Source organism: Balaenoptera borealis (genome assembly GCF_965194805.1).
Source record: "Balaenoptera borealis genome assembly, chromosome: 8".
NCBI classification, from domain to species: Eukaryota; Metazoa; Chordata; class Mammalia; order Artiodactyla; family Balaenopteridae; genus Balaenoptera; species Balaenoptera borealis.
The window spans coordinates 18,525,226-18,541,346 of record NC_138865.1 but is presented as its reverse complement, the minus strand read 5'-3'; the positions used below and the strand labels follow the sequence as shown (position 1 = coordinate 18,541,346).

Here is a 16,121-nt window from a genome sequence, read left to right as displayed (position 1 = left end):
CCCTTCCTGCTGCTTTCCAGTATCCAAGGCCAAGACAAATCTTAATTCAAGCAGGAAGAAAAACACAGTACCTACACCCAATGGAGAGAAAATATGCCTTGTTTTCAAACATCTATGAAATGGTGACAAAACCAGCCATGTTCTCGGTCATAAAGGGATCTTAATATATTTCAAATAATCAGTGATACACAGACCACTTAATGATATAATGGAATTGGAAACCAATAAGCAATAATTTTTGGAATCAGTTAAAAATTAAATAACCATATATTATATATGAAATCATAATGCCCATATACTATGGGTCCCAAGCTATAGATACAATTAGACACAGAGAGTTATGTCTTACACACTCTTATCCAAAACTAAAAGGCCTCTATATAGATGAATTCTGCATTTCATTCAAGAAGCTAGAAGAACAATGATGAAGCAATTACAAGGAAAGTAGAAAGAAGGCAAAAGAAGATTGAGGACAGAAATCACTGGACAAGGAAATGAATCAACATGGGGTGAGCAACAAAGCCAAACCCGATTCTTAGACTAAAAAACAGAGCAAAGCTCTACCAAGACTGAGAAGGAAAAAGGGACGACACGGGGATATCAGGAACCAGGTGGGGCTTTGAGGAGTGAGAAGGAGGTTTGAAGACAGTTCATTGCTCCAGCTTCTTTTCAAAGAGTCACCCAGTGTGGGTCCTCAAATCCCCACCCTGGCAGCCTCTGCCTGGGGACAGCTGTAACCTTGGAACCATGCAGGAAAGACACATAACAACCCTCCTCCCCCGAAGTCATCTCCATCTCCTCTGGGCACTGTGTCCAGAGAGAACAGACCAAGCCTCAGAAAGGAAAGAGCCTTGTTGCTGGGCAGAATGAAGTGATAACTCTGAGCATTTTAACCATTTCGGGGAAATCTGAGAGCCCATTTCCTCCTCGCTCTGTGTGCAGTTGCAGCATTGGCTCCCTCCCTCCACCTAAAGCAGCACATCCTTATCCCTGGCACAACTGCTTCTGGGTTGCCATGGCAACTTCTGTCTTCAGTCTCTTTCCATCTCAGCCACTGGCAGACCGTTACCGAGCAAATCTCTCTACTTGCTCCGAGCATCCATCAAACAAGTGCCCTGCAGGCGCCAAGCACTGAACAACGTCTGGTCCAACACTAGAGACTACAGAGACATGCCCCCACCCCAGACACATACTCTTAGCACAGGGGTGGCACTGGCTCGAGCTATAGAGGGCATAGGCCTCTGGGGCCAGACATGCTCCCAGTGTCCCCAGTGGCACAAAGGAGGAGCTACTAGGCAGAGAAGCGGGGGCTCCAGGGTTGGAGGATGCAGCATGTGTATGACCTGTGGAGGTGGAAGAGTGTGTAGAGTACTCTGGAACATCAGTTTTCCAGAACACAGGTGGAAAGGGAAGAAAACAAGGTGATCGTGGTCAAATGCTGGAGGGGAGTGTGCGAGACACGGACTGAGTGGGTCTCACATGCCAGGCAGCAAGTGACAGAAATTCCTGCTGGCCAAGTCAGAAGCTGTTACTTGGCTCTTGGGCCCATAACAAAGGGAAGGAAGGCAGGACAGAACCTGGTCTTCGATGCTGTCCCCTCTCTCAGGCCTCTTGCCCACCTGCACACAGGCATCTGGGCGGGACCTGAGAGCCCACCCTTGGCCCCCGCTGCCCCTAGCTGTAGGGACATCAGTAAATAACTGCCTCTCTAGGCCGGGTCTTGTATGCCGGCTGCACTGGACAGCCAAGATCCACGGACAGGTGAGTGGCTCTAGGCATTCTCTTCCTGCAGGTGCATCTGCAGCCGCACCTCCAGCCACGCCCGGGGTAACCCCAGGCGGGAGGGGGTGTGTGTGGGTTCTGTGGTGATCTGTCTCCTCCTGAGGCTCAGGCTGGTCAGCAGAAATCCAGTGGACAGCAGATGACGTGCTTTGGCTGCTGAGGGAAGACAGCCTGGGGTCCCTCACCATGACTGGTTGGTGATGACGGTCCTGGACCCATCTTTTCACAGCACCAAGCAGATGCCATGCTCTGCACAAATCAAGAACTTCCGAAAAGGCCTCCTGGAGGCTTCCTACATTCTTTAGTTCTCCTTGGTGGCAGCTATTTCCATTTTTGCTCATGATCTGATTCCAAAATGCAGGCTGGGATAAACAGAATTTAGGGCCTAGCTCCAAGAATTTCCCACAGAATACCACATTTCCTAACTTCTAAATTGCAATGACAGGATTAACAAAGTTCAGTCTGGAAAGGGGGAGGCACAAGGAGCTAACTTCCCCCCAAAGAACCCCCCCCTCCAGATTCCTCCAAGGTCAGGCTGGCCCGCCTGAGCTGGCCGAGTGCAGTCGCCCTGAACAGCTCAGCACCTGTAGTGGACTGAATGGGCCTTGACCAGATAACCCGGGAAGCAGAGGGAGCACGGCACCCCCACTCCCCCCCACTCCTAGCAAGGTTGTGCTGAGGCTCAGTGTCCCCTGGGAGAGGAAGCCGTAGCAGAAAGGACAGGTTCCAGAGCCAGGAGCACCAGTCCCTGTGCCTCAAAACCGTGGAATGGGCAACAGACACAAAGTCCTGGTATACAACCAGCTGACAACGCTCTGAATTCCTGCATCAGCGCAGTCCTCATCCATCCTGTGAGGTATCATTATACTCGGAGGTTGAATACCTTACCTACAGTCACCCCACGAATAGGTCCCACAGCTGGGCTCTGCCCAGGGCCTGAGCTTATTACTAACACTGTCACTCTGTCACTTTCAAAAACGAAGTATGTTCTTTCAAAAGCTGTGCATAACTTGAACGCTAAGCAAATCAAACATTTTACAACCACCACTAGACGTGAAGGTATATGAATCCTTCTGCCAAGTAAATCACGGGCATTTGGATTTATCATCGAAGACTTTCCTAATCCTGCTGTGAGTGAGGCCTCGGGAAGCAGGCACCCGCCCCCCACCCCTCAAGGGCCTGGGCCTCACCTCTTCCTCGGCATCACCAAAAGCATGTGCTGGAGGAAAATGACTCCTCCAGGGAACTTTCCAAAGTTAGCTTCCATTTTTAATTGTCCAGAAGGAAAGCCATCTCAGAATAATTAATTTAGGGTCGGGGGGAGGAAATGTCACAACTGAATATTAATCCCCAGAGAAATGCAACACATGCTGCTATAAAACAAAACCCAGAAATTCACCTCCATATTTGTTAAGGGACGGTGGTGTAATGCACTTTGTGAAGAGCAATAAACCTACATGTGGACTCTTAACACCAGATGAGACCCCAACATGCCAGACAATCGGTGTCTGTGCCCCATCCCTCCCCCTCCCCCTCCCCTCCCCTCCCCTCCCCCTCCCCTCCTCCTCCCCTCCCTTCCCCCCTCCTCCTCCCCTCCCCTCCCCCTCCTCCCCCCTCCTCCTCCCCTCCCCTCCCCCTCCTCCTCCCCTTCCCCTCCCCTCCCCCCTCCTCCTCCCCTTCCCCTCCCCTCCCCCCTCCTCCCCCTCCCCTCCTCCCCCCGCTTCTCCCTCCTCCTCTCCATGGAGGTCATGACCACAGCCAATAAAGCACTAGGGTCAATTTCCAGTTTGCTCACAAACTCTGAAATCCAGCAGAGCTGAGGTTCCCTGCCATGTTACATCTTTTCTAAAGCAAGGGTGGGGCAAGATCCCTTCAGAGAGCAAGGATTTTTGTCACCTCTGACAAGTCTCCTCAAGAATCCAGGAACCTGCTTCTTTCTACAGTTATAGGAGCAGGAGACGCCTTAATGAAATTTCAGTCACTGCCAGTAAAAATGAAACTGCAACGTGACCTGGCACTAAGTTCCTCCAGCCCTTGAGTCCTGACCCTTCCCCCGCAGCACCTGGTCCCCAGTCCCGTACTACTGGCCCACAGCAGTCAACCCATGGTCTCCAGTTCTGACCTGAACGGCCTTTCTGGGTCTCCCTCTTCCGCTCTCCAGATAAGGGGCGGTTTCTTCCCTGCGCTGTAGTACGGGGCGTCCCCGGGCTGTGATTTACCAGAGCGGGCTTCCTGGACCGCAGCATCAGCATCACCAGAACTCCTTATAAATTCGGATTCCCGGAGCCTCAGACCCACTGAGTCAGAGGCTAGAGTAGGCCACTGTCCAGGCTCACCAAGAGCCCACGGTGATGCAGATGCTCCCTGTCAGCCAACCGCTAGAGCCTCCCTGCGAAGCCGAAGCAGAGACTACGATGTAGCTGAGAGAGGCTCAAACGGGTTGGGGTGGAGATGGGGTTATCAAAGAGCTCCCGACGGCTGGGAGAAGCACAGGGATGAGGGATTGGGATGGGGGCTGGGGGGCGCGCCCAACAGCTCCCAGAACCCCCAAACCGTCCCCACTCACTGCCGGTAGGGGTCGTGGAAGGGCAGCGCCAGCCAGGCGCCGTGCAGCTCCCGCATGAAGTCCAGCATCTCCTGCGCGCTGCCGTCGGCGGACACGAAGACCACCTCGAAGGGGGCGGACGGCCGCGCCTGGTCCACTAGCTCCGCGTAGAAGTCGCAGAGCAGCGGCGTGAAATCGCGGCTGGGCGCGCACCGGCCCGCGGCGAAGTACAGCGCCACCACCTTGTTCTGCAGCGCCGCCTCGGCTTCCACCCACGTGCCGTCGTAGGTCACCAGGCGCCGCCCGCCCAGCACGTCCACCATGGCCGGGAGCCGGGACAGCTGCGGCGGGAGGACACCTGCGGCGGGAGGACACCTGCCGGGAGACGCGGGGCGGTGAGGCGGAGCGCACGGACACCTGCGGGAAAACGAGGCGGAGGAGGGGCGGCAGTGAGCGCAGGTGGCTGATCACCTGCAGGCGGACGGTCACCTGGGGCCAGTGGCGGTCACCGTCCGTCTGCAGCCAGCCGAAGGGACTGGCTGGCTCCCTTCGCACAGCCGGGCACTCGGACCTCAGCAGGGGCCTGAGCCTCGGCCTCCGGCTGGAGTAGGGGCGTCCGTACTGGGGAGAGGGGGGTACACTCACAGACAGCCGCGACCCCAGACGCAGCGGCCGCAGCAGCGGCACACACAGCACCCGCCTCCAGGGAGCCGAGGGGGCCCCCGCCCGGGGCCCCCGCCCCGGCCCCGCCCCTCCTGCCCCCGCGTCCCGCCCCAACGCCCTCCTCTGCAGCCCCCTTCACCTCCCACCCACCTGCGCAGCTCTCGGTCGTGCGCGGCAAGCCTTCTCCGCGCTCCCGGCGACGCACTCTTCTCCACCCTCTCCCATGCCCTCCCCCTCCGCACCTCCCCTGAGCCCCGCCTGTCGCACCCTCGCCCCAGGTCCCGCTGGCGCTCGCCCCACCCCGCGCACGGTCGCTCCCCGCCTGCCCCAGGGGTCCCGGCGACGCGCGCGGGAGGGTAAGAGCGGTTCCACCTTTACGGGGTAGGGACCCGGCGTTGGGGACACCTGGGCCCTGTTCTTTCCTGGGGTTTGCCCCGAAGTACTGCGCTCTGGCTGGGAGGGTCCCTGCAAGAAACTGGAGGCGGTTCTTAAGGAATGTGTTATTCCGAGAACCAGAGTGTTACTGTGCCCGGCACTGGGATTCAAATAGTTTCAACTCCCTGCCCGGAATGGGTGAGGCACTCGCGCGGGGCGCAGAATTCAAGGGATTTAGCGCCAAAAAACTCAGTGATCAAGATAAATAGTATTCTGATGCAATATTTTAAGTTTTCAAAATTAATGCAAAAAAAAAAAAAAGTTAGTGGTGAACAAAACATCAAATATGTGAGTAAGGACAGGATCCCACCCTGCCCTTGGGCGCCGACCGCGCTCCTCTCGCCCTGGGTCCCGGCCCGCGCCCTGCCTCGCGGAGTTTATATTCCCGTGGGGACAAGAGAAAAACCAAGGTGAATGAGGAAAACAGAGCGCATGCGATGGAGAGAGAAGGGAAGGGAAGCGGCGCGAAATGAATGAGCGCCGGTGAAGGAGGGGTCGCGGGCAGAAGAGACGCGGGCAGAACAGCCGCTCGCTGTTCCCGGTTCTCTGCGCCCCCCGCCCCCAACCGCGCTTCCCAGTGAAATGGGACGAAAATGCGCAGACACTGTTCGCTACCAGCCAGGGCTAAGGGAAATTCTGCCGGAGGACTGATGCTGTTCCATGAAGCGCGCTGCCAAAGCCTTGATTCACTGTCCTCTTGGAAGACTCAGGGGAATTTATAGGCGAATCGGAGAAAAAAAAATTTTTTTTTTGAGAGGAACTAGGAGAACTATAAATCTTGCATATAGAGGTGCCTGACTTTTCTTAAAACTCAGAACTAAGATGAATGTAGCTAAACTCTAAATATCATGAAGACTATTTTGTGATGTTTGGCGTTTCTTCTTTTATCACCACAGTGAGCAAAGTAGAGAACATTCATTTTAGTAACGGTGCCACCAGCCCACCAAGAAATTCCCAATTATTCGTATAAATACTGTGTGCCCTCAGAGTGCTGGGGTGGGGGGGTGGGTGGATGTCCCTTTCTGGGAGAACAGCCCACTCAGGTACCATGGTGAAGTGGGCACAGCCCTCCAGGAAAGAGAGATCCTGGGGAGAACAGTGCGCCAGCACCCCTCCTCACCTAGAGACCCTTCTCCTGTGGCTGCTCTGAGTGAGTGTGTGTGTGTGTGTGTGTGGAAGCAGGGGACCCTGCTCTCAAGAGCCTTCCTCATGAGGGACACAGGCACAGCTCCAGTTCTGTGTCTAATGGGTGTTCTCAACCAGTCTAGGAAGGGACTTCCCCAGGACCCTTCCTGAAGCGTGATCTTGTGTCATTCGCTTCTGACCCCATCCCACTGGCTGGTCCTTAAGGTGGGAGGGGGCTGCAGGTGCCATGAAAGGAAGCCCAGGACCCTCTCCTCGCCTCTTCTGGAACCAAGTCTCCTGCACATGTTCCTCCACTGAGCACAGGAGCAACCGCAAATGGAGTCCTGGAAACTAGATTAGGTGACTCCTAAGCCCAGCTGGGCTGTGCAACATCAGTTCATACCCAACTTCCTTCCAGGGCATCAAAGAGTGCCTGGATTGCTGGCATCTGCTCATCAGCTTTATGTGTCCTGGATAATCTCCACGGAGCAAGGCAGCATTCTTACTGCTGATGCTCGAGAACAGCCCCATGAGGGCTTCCTCACACCTGCCTTCCCTCCCCAGCCCCATCTCCCTGACCCCTGCCACTATAAAAATAGTTTGCTACTTACATACTCTACCCTATCATCCATTTCCCACCTGAATTTAAGGGCAATCTTTTCTGCATTTTCTCCTGTCTGATAGCTTCGGTTCTGTTGAAGACTCTCCTTGACCGAACTTTAGACAGGCTCCTCTGAACCCTCTTCTCTACTAGGTCTCATCCTTCTGATAGGGATGGAGTAGGATAATCAAATAGCTAGTTTAAAAATCCCACTGAGGGATTATAGATAGAGAGGGAAATTTAGGGGGCTTTGGGAGAACATTGTAAGTTAATGATCACTCAAGAAAGCAATCAGAAAATCCTGAAACAAAGCAGGCTTGCTTAATAATGAAACTAACAACAAAACTATACATCAAGTCAATGATGCCTGCATCCTGCTGGTTGAGGTTAGGTAATTAAGACCCCTAGGACATGCTCCTCTGTGTGCACTAAAATGTAGGGGAAAGGTGACATACCAAAGTAGAAGACCCTCATTATACTGAAACCTGAGATGATTTACCATATTTTAGCATATGTTACCACCCTTCTGCTGATTCGAATAGCATCATGACAGTCCTGGTTTGACTATGTAGGGCCCAAAAAACTCCCCCGCCCAATGTGGAGGAGGAGCTGATTATGGAAGCTTGAGGTCTACTCAAGAATGAGGAATAACGTGGTCTTCTCCCCCTCCCCACTTATCGTTTGATTATAAAAATGTAGCCCGCTAAGTTCTCAGGGCAGAGCCCTCTTGCCTGCCCGCTTGTATCCTTCACAAGCGTCCTATACAAATAAATCACTTCTTATCTATCACTTTGCCTCTCACTGAATTCTTTCCATGCTAACACATAAACTGAGCTCCACCAAGCCCTGAGATGTGTTCTGTGGTTTCACTCGGGGCCCATCCTCAGCCTGCCTCAGCAGTCTTAGCAAAGAATCCTGCTAAGTCATCCCTCACCCGTGAACTGACCACTCTAGCCTGCCTGCAGCAAGACTCCTAAGTAGGTTTAGCAAGAATACCTCACCCTTGATGTCTCCTCTCAGTAATTTTCCATTCGACGGTGCCTCAACCCCCCTTTCTTGGTCATAAATCCGCACTTGTCCTTGCCTTTGGAATTGAGTTTAACTCCTTCCCCTATTGCAGGGGAAAGTTTCCTTCCCCTATCGCAGGGGAAAGTTGCCTTTAACTAGTCTCTGGCTCTATTTCTTTTGGAACGATTATCAATGGCTGTGACACCTCGGTTTGCTTATAACCATGACATCGACTGAAAGGCAGAATGTTTCCGGAGCTAACTACTGGCTGGTTGGGTACATGGGGTCTTCAAAGGCTCTCTGGGGAGAAACTCTACAGTAAAATCATGACTCTACGTTTCTGGAATATTTGAGAAGTTCCCATCAGTGCACCTCTGCTCAGTCCTGCCTTTTGTTGACACACTGAATTGCTTCTCCATGCCAAAAGAGGAACATGTGAAAAACATGGGACCCTAGGCTACTTGACATAAAGTTGACTTTTTCTTTTCACTGCCAAAATGTATAAACGATGATTCATTTCTGTCTACTACCACTTATGAATATACAAATAGAACTATGGAAACATTTTCTGCTCTGATCAGCATAGCAAACAAATTAGACATCTCAGTGTGCAAATATTACATTTTAAATTCCCTGGCTTTAAATATTCATGCTTATGTTATTTATTTTCCTGTATTTTAATATGTGTTACTAGGGATTGGTATCATGAGGTTTTCATGACTTGTTTTCAAAAGAGTGGTTGGCCCATTGCAGGGAAGGGACATTGAAGTGACAAACAGAAGCCTGGGTTTGTCAGTAATGAGCCGTGGGGCCATGGGCAAGTCATCCTCAGTGGGCACTGGCTTCTCAGAGGGGACTTAACATTTAGCAGTCAAAACAGGCCTAGTGTTGGACTGAGGAAGTGCTCCTTGGTCCCACCAGCTTCTTACTAGTGATGCGTTTAGATAATTCTAGAAGCAGTTGGATTGCTCCACCAGATGGCTTGGAACAGAAAAGTGCAGGTGTGAGAGAAGATGGCAGCATGTCTCACTCAGCTTGGGCTGCCATAACAAAGAATCACAAGCTGGGTGGCTCAAGCAACAGAAAGTTACTTTCTTATAGTTCTGGAGGCTGGAAGTCCAAGTTCAAGGTTCTGGTGCTAGCTCCCTTCCTGGCTTTTAGACCACCTTTTCACTGTGTCCACACATGGCAGAGAGACAGAGAGAGAGAGAGATCTTCCTTGTCTTATAAGGCCATGGTCCTATTGGCTTAAGGCCCCACCCTTATGACCTTGTGTGATGTTGTGATTTATAATAAAAAAATATTTATTTGGTCTTTGTCTCCCATTCCTGGCACAGGGCTCCTAAAACCCTTGGGATTTCCTAAGTGATGAGAACAATAAAGGTATCTTTTTTATGTTAATGAGGTGACTTTTGGAATACACCTAACGATGGGGGCTGGTTACCAGAGGAACTAACCAGGTGCTTAGAGGGTTAGAACTTTCAATCCCACCCCCTGATCTCCAGGGAAGAGAGAGGGACTGGAAGTTGGATCAATCACCAACCAACTGCCAAAGGTTTAATCATTCTCTCAGCAGGCTGAGAGTGTGACCAACTAGTATAGTATTACTCTGGGTTCCCACTGTTGATGTAACCAGGCTGAAGAATCACATCTTCAGTGTTTCTGCTAGTTGTCAGGACAGAGTGTCATGTAGTCACTGTTACCAACAGTTGCATCGTCATCATAGACATGGGATGTCAGATCGTTGAGTTCTTCAAGTTGTCTAATCCTGACAGATATCATTTGATGTGTGAGTGGCTGCCGAAAGGTATTTAAAACCCTTAAGGGAATACAACGCACTAGAGAGGTTAATATGATGACTATAAGGAGAATGATAACCAAGGATTGAAAAATTCCCCTGAGCAGAGATTCCCAGAAGCCAAGATTTAACCAACTGAATAACTTAGATAGGTTATAATCAAATTCAGATTTTACTTTTCTAAGTCAATCTACATTATTTTTTTTTAGTAATTTACATAGACACAACATGATGTATTAGCAAACACATATCCTCATGATTACTTAGGACAGGATGAACATGAGGATGTTTTATTTCAGGAGGCAGAGTTAGGTGAGCTTCCATCTAAATTAGGCCTCTGTATGATGTGGGCAAACAGGTAATTTAATGAGGCATTTCTATGGAAACAAAGGAAAAATAAAAGTTAATAGTTCAAGCAAATTATAAATTCAGTTTCCAATTTTGGAGAGAAGCCAGCTGAGAAATTTTCTAGATTTGAGTCTGAAGCATCTTTAGATGATGGAATGAGGCTGGCAGTTTCAATCTGATGGATTTTCCTGGTTTGCAGTTTGACAATCTTTGATCATGTCCTCAGCGGTTCTATACAGCAACAGGCATGAACGTTGTCCACATATAATCTGTTGTGGTGAGTTCTCTGAGTTCTATAAGTAGTGATGAAATAAAATTCATATTCTATAGCAAGATGAGAAAAAATTTAAACATAAAATTTTTCTTTGCCCATTTGGGCTCCTCCCTCCCGTTTATTGTGTACTATGCATCTGCATTAATGAGATCTCCTTAGGAAATAATCTTCCTTCTTAATCCTATAAGGGGCCCTGATGACCCATTACACATAGATCTGGATTGCATAAACTGTCAATAATATGTTATTTAACATACAGCCCTCTGTCTCAAAAACTTAAGTAACTATGCTTTGACCTCTAACAGGTGGAACAGTTCTCGGAGCTTTCTGGGAGGCTGTTCCCAGGTTATAATGCTCAATTTGGCTCAAATAAAATTTTGTGGTAGGACATGTGGACTGGCGTCTCCTCTCTCCTTTTGACCTTTCCCTTCTTCTGGTTGGTGGTAGCTTATTAGTTCCGAGTTCCTTACCAGGACCTCCTGTTGTAAGGTAACTCATGTTGGTGGTTACTAGCTTGCCTGGCCAGGGTGGGCGGTTTCAGTCAGTGTTTCCCCTAAGAGCACTGGCTTCTCAGTACTCCTCAGGTGTTCTGATGAGTTCTCCTGTTATTGGATCTCATTGTTTGAGTGACGGTCCTGAAAATTTTATTCCAGCTGTTTTACTTAAGACTTGAAGTCATAAGGGGCACCAGTGCATTTCCTAGGCAGGGACCTAAAGGCATCTGTTCAGGACATCCAGGGAAACATAGATGGCTGGGGTTTTGTTAAATTTGTTTTAAACAAGTTGATATATGGTCTGAATAAAACTTTTGCTAGTTAAATGAGAGACTGAATTATTCAACTCCAAAGAACAAGGCGACTTACTACTACAACCGTTGTGGAGGGCTGGGGGGAGTGGAAGGAGGGCGTGAGGGCTGAGACAGAGGCCGATAACTTAGTGTTGCAGGAAGGGGGACCCCTTCCAGGGCCCGAGACTGGGCTCTTGTCTGACACTTGGAAATGAATTGTCCAAGGAGACACACGTGCTGACAAAGCAAGAGACTTTATTGGGAAGAGGCACCTGGGTGGAGAGCATAAGCGTAAGGGAACCCAGGAGGACTGCTCTGCCACGTGGCTCGCAGTCTTAGGTTTTATGGTAATTGGGTTAGTTTCCGGGTTGTCTCTGGCCAATCATTCTGACTCAGGGTCCTTTCTGGTGGCGCGCGCAACCGCTTAGCCAAGGTGGATTCCAGCGAGGAGGATTCTGGGAGGTTGTTAGGACACGTGGACTGGACTCTCTCCTTTCGACCTTTCCCGTATTCTTCCGGTTGGTGGTGGCTTGTTAGTTCTGTGTTCCTTACCAGCATCACCTGTCGTAAAATAACTCGTGCAAATTGTTACTGTCTTTGCCTGGCCAGGATGGGTGGTTTCAGTCCGTGTGTCCCCTAACATTAGCACTTGGGCAGTTTTAGACTGTCGCAGGGGGAAACCGAGACCTATAAGAGAGTTGAATTGACTCAAGGGTAACTCCTTGGGGAGCTAGACTCAGAAGCAGCACACATTTGATTCACCACACTGTCCTCAGAAAGTTGTTCAGATCATATCTCATACCTGAATTAGCCTACCAAATTAATAATGGGAAATTTTACCTCAAAGGCCAAACAGCTCCCGGGAAGACAGCCACCTATGGGAATACCAGCTGGGTTTACGTATGCTTGCAAGTACTTGATTAGGAATTAAAGGAAATCAGGCCCTGAAATGGCCAAAATTGGGTTCTTTTGGCACTCCAAAACATTTTGTGCACAGTTAAACCTGGCAGTCTTCTGGATCTCTGTCTGCAGGGTCTACTGGAAACAACAGCGGTAAGTTTTTCTCTTTTCTAAAATTAGGTTAGCAGGGGAAAATATTTGTAGAGCTGGTTCCTTGGATCCTTTGAATTGGAAAGTCTTATAAATTGTTAAAATTTTAGAGAGATCTTATTTCAAACTACTGTACCTATTTTATTCAATAATTAGTATGCAGAAGCCCCAAAAGCCTTCAAAATTCCAAAATAGCCTCATTGAAAGATTTGTTGTAGAAGGCTAACTAAAGGTTAATGATATAAAAGGTACCTAAAACTTCAACTACTGCTCCCCTTTATCCTCATTTATTTGAGTACTTATTCTAGTAATCCTATCCGAATTGCCTTTCCACTCTAAAGACACTATTAAGTGGTTACCTTTAGAAATGGGACCACCTGAGGCTGTAGGCAAGCCTCTTCAGCTCAAAGGCCCAACTGAGGGTCATGGTTAAAGAATCTCTTAAACCCAGGAAGGATCCTCAAAAGTGCTTCTAAATGGGTTACCAAGATGGGAGGAGGCCACCAGTCTGACTAAATTGACCAAAGCTGATATTCAGAGCGTAACAGGAATTTTTTTTCTTTTTTTTTGTGGGGGGATGGGGCTGCTCCCCTAAGCTAAATGAAGGAAAGTAAAACATTCCAACATAGGTGAATGGGTGTGCCAGTCCTTTGATATCATTGACATGGCCACCCAATTCTTTGAGGAATTAAAAACAACCATCCTCGTTTTACAATTTAGTTTTTAAAGGACCAGCGGTGTGGCTCCAGAAACAATCCAAAGCCCACCAACCCTTTTGCCAATCCCCAAACCTCACCTATTTATCTTAAAAGGTTTGTAAGTCTTGAGAAAAATTTTCCGGCCTTAAGGGAACAAATTCCTCCTAGGAGGAACTTGCCTTTCTTCTCTTATGCCTTTGAGATGCAAATGTTGTACCTGGTCTTCTCCAGGTATTCTTATCTCTAACATCTTTTTATTTTATTTTATTATTTTTTTAACATCTTTATTGGAGTATAATTGCTCTACAATGGTGTGTTAGTTTCTGGTTTATAACAAAGTGAATCAGTTATACATATACATATATCCCCATATCTCTTCCCTCTTGCATCTCCCTCCCACCCTCCCTATCCCACCCCTCTAGATGATCGGTCACAAAGCCCCGAGCTGATCTCCCTGTGCTATGCAGCTGCTTCCCACTAGCTCCCTATTTTACATTTGGTAGTGTATATATGTCCATGTCACTCTCTCACTTCATCCCAGCTTACCCTTCCCCCTCCCTCTACCATCTTTTTAAAAGTGCAATTTCAGGAAGGTAAAACCAAAGGTGGGGGGTAGATAATTTAGAACTTGACTTGTCAAGGACAAATAGAAATCTTAAGTGTCTTTATAAATATTAGTAAAAAGGGTGGACTTCCCTGGTGGTGCAGTGGTTAGGAGTCTGCCCGCCAATGCAGGGGACACGGGTTCTAGCCTTGGTCCAGGAGGATCCCACATGCCGTGGAGTAACTAAGCCTGTGCGCCACAACTACTGAGCCTGCGCTCTAGAGCCCGCAACCCACAACTACTGAGCCCGTGTGCCACAACTATTGAAGCCCACACGCCTAGAGCCAGTGCTCCGCAACGGGAGAGACCACCACAATGAGAAGCCCGTGCACCGCAACGAGGTGTAGCCCCCGCTCGCTGAAACTGGAGGGAGCCCGCATACAGCAGCGGGGACCCAACGCAGCCAAAAATAAATTTAAAAAAAAGAGGATTTAGCCACCTAATCAGATAACCTTGATTTGTTCCATTTGCCAGAAACACAATTTGAATCCAACCTCTTTTGTAACTGTTGGGTATTATGTTAAAATTATTTTAACTGATTCATAGCTGAAATTTTGGAATGGGAACTATGGGGTCTCTGTGTTTGTGTGTTTGTATGTATCTATATATGTGTGTTGTAAATGTGTGGTATTGCCAAAATTAATTTGTAAAAGAGCTCTATTTAATTGGCTTAAGGTGCACTTATGAAACCGTGCACCTCCGATTGGGACTTGAACCCACGTGCCAGGACTCGAACCCAGCCAAAACCCGGTCTTCCAACTGAGATCACACACCTGGTTTCAGGACTTAATGAAGCTCAGGTTCTTGATGTCTCATCACAGAAAGAATTCAGTGAGAGACAAAGTGATAGGTAAGAAGTGGATTTATTTAGAGAGAAACATACTCCACAGACAGAGTGTGGGCCATCTCAGAAGGTGAGAGTGACACCAGCCTATGGGGTTGTCAGTTTTTATAGGGGTGGGTAATTTCATAGGCTAATGAGTGGCAGGAGTATGCCAGCTACTTTAGGAAGGAGCGGGGATTTCCAGGAATTGGGCCACCACCCACTTTTGGATCCTTATGGTAGGTATTGGAACTGTCATGGCGCCTGTGGGTGTGTCATTTAACTTGCTCATGTGAGGGTATACTGAGGCTCAAGGTCTAGTGGAAGTCAACTCGTCCACTATCTTGGACCCATTTGGTTCTAATCAGTTTATGTCATATCCTCGGGCTATGTCATTCTTTCAAATGTTGTGCCCTGTCTCCTTCCCTCCTGTTTCATTTATATAAATACTCAGAAATATAAAGGAAGCTGTCCAGAATGAGTTTCAGGTTCATATAATCTGGGAAATATTCAGCATTGAATTAATATCTGGTATTAAAGTTAGCTTAAGATTGTCGTTTTAATTAATGCAGACATGTCTTTAGAGCCATCAACATTAAGCATAATACTTTTATTATACTTAGGTTTATTAGAAATCAAATAAGATCTTATTATTCCTGTTATAAAGTTTGTCAGCAAGGAAAATAACTTGATATGATGAAACTTTTAAGTAAATAAAATAGAGGTAAATGAGAAGAGCTTTTTGGCAAACTCTTTAGGAATAATTATGTTTTGGGAATGTCCATCTAAAATAGTATCTGCAGATTTTGGTAACCTGAAACTTTGGAGTTTTGCTAAATTAAGTTAAGCTTTCTGAGAGGCTGTTCCTGGGTTATAATAATCAATTTGGCTCAAATAATATTTTCCATTTGTTTTCTTAGATTGACTAATTTTTTCATTGACAGTAGATAACAAAACCTCAAAGACAATTAACTGGACTAGAATAATGGGTACACTATAGTTTTCTACTGAAAATTTTTTATAGTCATCCCATTTTAATTGAAGATAATTACAGTGAAACTAATTTGTAAAGTAAATAAGTCTAGTCTTCTTAAAGTTGGATTATTAACATAAATGTAGTAAGAATAGTCATTATATGCATAGTTTTAAATATGACATTTCGGGGCTACAGCTTTCACAATATCCAAAGGGCTTTATTGGCTGCATAGAGTCAACCTTTAAAAGTTCTTTAAAACTGTCTGGTAATAAGGTGAGAAATGGAATATTTCCTGCCATATCAGTAAAGAAAGGATGTCACGGTCATCAGCAATTGCAGCCCTCCAACGGGAGCCCTGAGGAAACTCAGGATATGAAAACACAGGATACTGGCCCCAGAGAGCTGAGGTGAATATCAAAGGAATGATTTCAGTGAGCCCAGATTCTTGCATCTTCCCATACATAGAAAAGCGCTAAATTCCTTAACTTGGGATATGTGGTTTTCTTTAATTTACAATAAGCTTTTGATGTTCCCCACGACCTGCCCTTTGTTGCAAAACTTCTAAATAACCTGGCTCCCCCCTCCTTGCCTCCTCGGAGCAGTT

General features: G+C 47.9%; 1 protein-coding gene across 4 annotated transcripts in view; it reads right to left on the bottom strand.

Annotated features, from left to right (window-relative positions):
* Window positions 1-16,108, bottom strand: part of NXNL2 (nucleoredoxin like 2) — a 44,035-nt gene extending 27,927 nt beyond the window's left edge. For 2 of the 4 annotated variants that reach the window (XR_014247801.1, XM_082403417.1), the window contains exons 1-2: window positions 5,141-5,247; window positions 4,349-4,744 (exon numbers count right to left, since the gene is read on the bottom strand). Coding sequence is in view for 3 of the 4 variants with exons in the window: in XM_082403417.1 (XP_082259543.1) it covers window positions 4,349-4,650 (302 nt within the window). In the remaining variant the exon portion in view is untranslated. Of the gene's footprint in view, window positions 1-4,348; window positions 4,745-5,140; window positions 5,248-5,362 lie in introns of those variants that run through there. The other 2 variants (XM_082403418.1, XM_082403419.1) reach the window with 2 other exon arrangements.
* Window positions 16,109-16,121: the final 13 nt, after the last annotated feature.